At 31.9% G+C, this 3,564-nt stretch overlaps 1 protein-coding gene across 1 annotated transcript; it reads left to right on the top strand.

Moving 5' to 3' along the window:
- Positions 1-876: 876 nt before the first annotated feature.
- Positions 877-3,564, top strand: LOC111884548 (protein IQ-DOMAIN 10). Its single transcript, XM_023880867.3, has 6 exons — positions 877-1,022; positions 1,571-1,669; positions 1,794-1,958; positions 2,213-2,425; positions 2,572-2,685; positions 2,894-3,564. The coding sequence occupies exons 2-6, from the start codon at positions 1,595-1,597 to the stop codon at positions 3,185-3,187; spliced, it is 861 nt and encodes a 286-aa protein (XP_023736635.1). The 5' UTR covers positions 877-1,022; positions 1,571-1,594; the 3' UTR covers positions 3,188-3,564.

Genomic DNA, 3,564 nt, shown 5'->3' with positions numbered 1-3,564 from the left:
CGCATATGAACCGCAGAAGATAATCCATTTTCTAAGAATCTCTAATGATTGGTAACAAATACTTAAATTATTTTGAAATGCTTCCTTTCTCCAAAAAGATATATTTCTTTTTATAATAAACGTATTTTTAATCAAAAGTATCTATCACCAAACACACGCAATAATAATCAAGATTCTTTGCACAGTGCTTTTGATTACAAACCCCGGCCAATTGAAAATATAAGCCATCACAATGATTGTCAATTATTTGTTTTCCTGTTGGTGTAACCTCTCTAATTCTTTTTTTACTTAATTGTTTGATATGATACTCTTTTAAGTCCAAAGAAAATTATTAAAATTAGTTTTTGTAATATAGATAATATCAATAAGTCTTGCCGGTGATATAATAAATCATCATTGAACTCATTTTGACACATAATCTAACAAAATATATATGAATATTAACAATATCTAAAATATGTTAAGATAAGGGAATCGTACATATGGAGGAGAAACTTGTGACCTAAAAATAACAAAATCAAAATTATGTGATGTGATATCAAAGTAACAATAACTTTTTCATGCAATTAAATTTAAATATTTTATGTTGCAAAATATACGAAAAACTTTAAAATAGACACAATCATTATAACATTAGAACACGGGCTTGAAATAGGAGTATAGGACATTGTGTTTCATGTTAGTACTACAAACAAACCTTTTATTTAAATCAAAATCTTGAGAAAATTTATAAAAATATCTTAAAATGGAAATGTTCCATTTTTAATGAGACAAAAGGAGTTGTCTTTTTCATAAAATTTAACAGCTTTGAAGAAGATGAACAGTTGTGGGCCATGGCAAAGATATCCACAGTTTCTTCACACCCACCTTTTTGTTCTTTTTCTGCTTTCCTTCTTCATTATTCTTCCTATTTGTATTACTACCCTTTCCCAAACGTAATATCACCACTCACTCACTTCCTTTATATTCTTTCAAGAACTTCTTGATTCAGAATCCAAATTTGAAGTTTTTTTTCTGCTCTGGTATGTCGCTCTCATGAACGCCTTCTCAATTTCTTTTACTACAAGTTCTTCGATTTCTTCTATTGAATGTATGATGCGTTGACTTTTCAAGTAATTCGACTAGTGTTTGTTAATTTAATTTGTTGCACATAAACATTTTCTGGTTTTTGTTTGTGGGTATTCCGATATTTATCCAAGATTTTCTCTACATTGATATCTCAGTTATTGGGTTTTATTTTTCTGACTTTGAAAGTCAACAGTATTTGCTGCAGTAAAGTTCCCCTTTTTATTATGATTTCGGGATTTGTGTTTTGACTTGTTATGATTTCGTCTACTTGAACAGATGATGCTTTGACTTAAGTAACTTTCAAAATAAGATGCTAATTTTATTGCACGCTGTTATGGTTTTGTATATTAGATTATTAGTATTCGTCAAAGATTTGAAGAACCTTCAATTGTTTAATTATTATGGTGTTTGTTTTAAATAAGATGCTAATTTGTATGATTATTTATGGTTTTGTAATATAATACACAAATACATGAAAGTAATTTCCCATTTTCTCTTGCAGCAATCACAAAGTATAGCATCAACCATGGGATCAAGTGATTGGTTGAAGAATATAATCAGTTCAAATAAAGCTAGGAAACAAAAAAATAACAAGACAAAGGTATGCAATTTATAAAATTATTTTATACGCCAATTTTTATCGTAATCTAACCATGTTGTATGGAATTTACAGTTTTAACCTTCTTTACTTGTGAATATCTTTTCTAACACTGCAATTTTTACAGGATAATTCATTACCAGAAACAAATGGTTTTATTTTGAAATCTCGATCTAAAGAGGAACAAAAAAATATTATTAATGGTGTTGCTAAAGGACGCCGTGTATCTGTTAATCTGCCTGATGAGGATGTAGCAGCAATACGGATCCAAACTGCGTTTAGGGGGTTTAAGGTATTTTTACATTTGGCGATTAGTAAAAGTCTAAAATGCCCTTTAGCGGAAATCTTGTGAACCAAAGTCATAATCTTCTACATTTGTGATGATGATAATACGAAAGTTGGTCAATTAACGTCAAGAGTCAGAAAGAAATTCTTTATATGAACGTAATCTTGTAGAAGTGTAATCAGTTTCACAATTTGTTGATGATCTTGAATCTTTTTTCAGGTTGACTTTTTTGTTTGACTTTTTTGTTGTGATATTTTCAGGCGAGAAAGTATTTCTGCAATTTGAAACGATTAGTAAAGTTGCAGATGCTTATGGAAGGGGATTTTGGCAAAAAGCAAACCTCGAATACATTAAGAAATCTTCAAACATGGAGCAAGATACAAGCCCAGATAAGAACTCGCAGACTGGCTATGGTGGAAGACAGCGGGATCAAGCAGAAGAAGCTTGAGAATCAATTGAGGCTTGATGCTAAGGTATGTGATCTAGAGATAATGCAAATTTTAACTCGATTTTTTTTATTTGATTAAAGAAGCCAAATCATGCTATTTATTCAATAATTTACCATGAAAAGATTCAATCTTTTTTGCACTATGAAAATCTAATTGATTTTACTTTGCAGATGGAGTGGAGTGGGAGCTCTCGTACGATGGATGAGGTTCTTGCACGGATGAAACAAAGAGAAGAAGCATCTGTAAAGCGTGAGCGAGCAATGGCATACGCCTTTTCTCATCAGGTAAACTCAAATCAAATCCATGTCAGCTTAATTATGCCACGTCAGCAAATTAAATAATGGGATGATCTATACAAAAGGGAGCCACTTACCATTGCTATAATGGGTAGATATGTAAAAGTACAAAACATTAATAAGATATGATATGATAGTAATATGCTATAATTAGAAACTTTGAAAAGCACATTGCTAACTTTCCATTTATTTGTAGTGGAGGGCAAATTCGAATTCAAATTTAGGCATAAATGAATCTGATGTGGCGGCATCTAATTGGGGTTGGAGTTGGATGGAGAGATGGATTGCTGCTCGGCCTTGGGAAACTCGAGCTCTAGTGGGGTCCACTCCAAAGAAAGTCAATAGTCCACCAACTAAGAAATCGCCATCAATGAAAAAGTCAAATTCACCTAATGGTAAGAAAGCATCGAGAAATCGAAGGTTATCATACGGGTCAACCGCTAAAGTGGGAGATGCAAAAACAAAGCTTGAAAGGCAAACAACAAAGTAACTCAAATCGGTTGAATTATATAATAGAATCAGCTATTAAGTTGTGGTAATGAATGTCACTTCATCAGTTGCGGGAGTGATGTTGTTATTATGATGGAAAAGGTTAGAAAAGATGGTTGAAAATTTTACATTCTTTTTGTTTGGTGTGGAGTGGTGTGATAGAGGAGTGTTTGTTGACATGAAGTGGAAAAATAAGTACGCACTCTCTTTGGAATTTATGAATATTTTGTGATGTATTATTGAGTTATTTGTAATTTATGTTGTAAATAAGTTTAAGAATGCCTTTTGGGCTGAACTTAGGGTGCATAAGTATGGAATCAAAGTATCAAACTCAAGGAGGTGGCAAAGTTCGGAATAAACCAGGAATATTTGAATTTA

This window comes from Lactuca sativa, chromosome 4 (genome assembly GCF_002870075.4).
Source record: "Lactuca sativa cultivar Salinas chromosome 4, Lsat_Salinas_v11, whole genome shotgun sequence".
Taxonomy (NCBI): Eukaryota; Viridiplantae; Streptophyta; class Magnoliopsida; order Asterales; family Asteraceae; genus Lactuca; species Lactuca sativa.
Note: the sequence above shows the minus strand (reverse complement) of the source record. Positions and strands in the feature narration are given on the sequence as shown.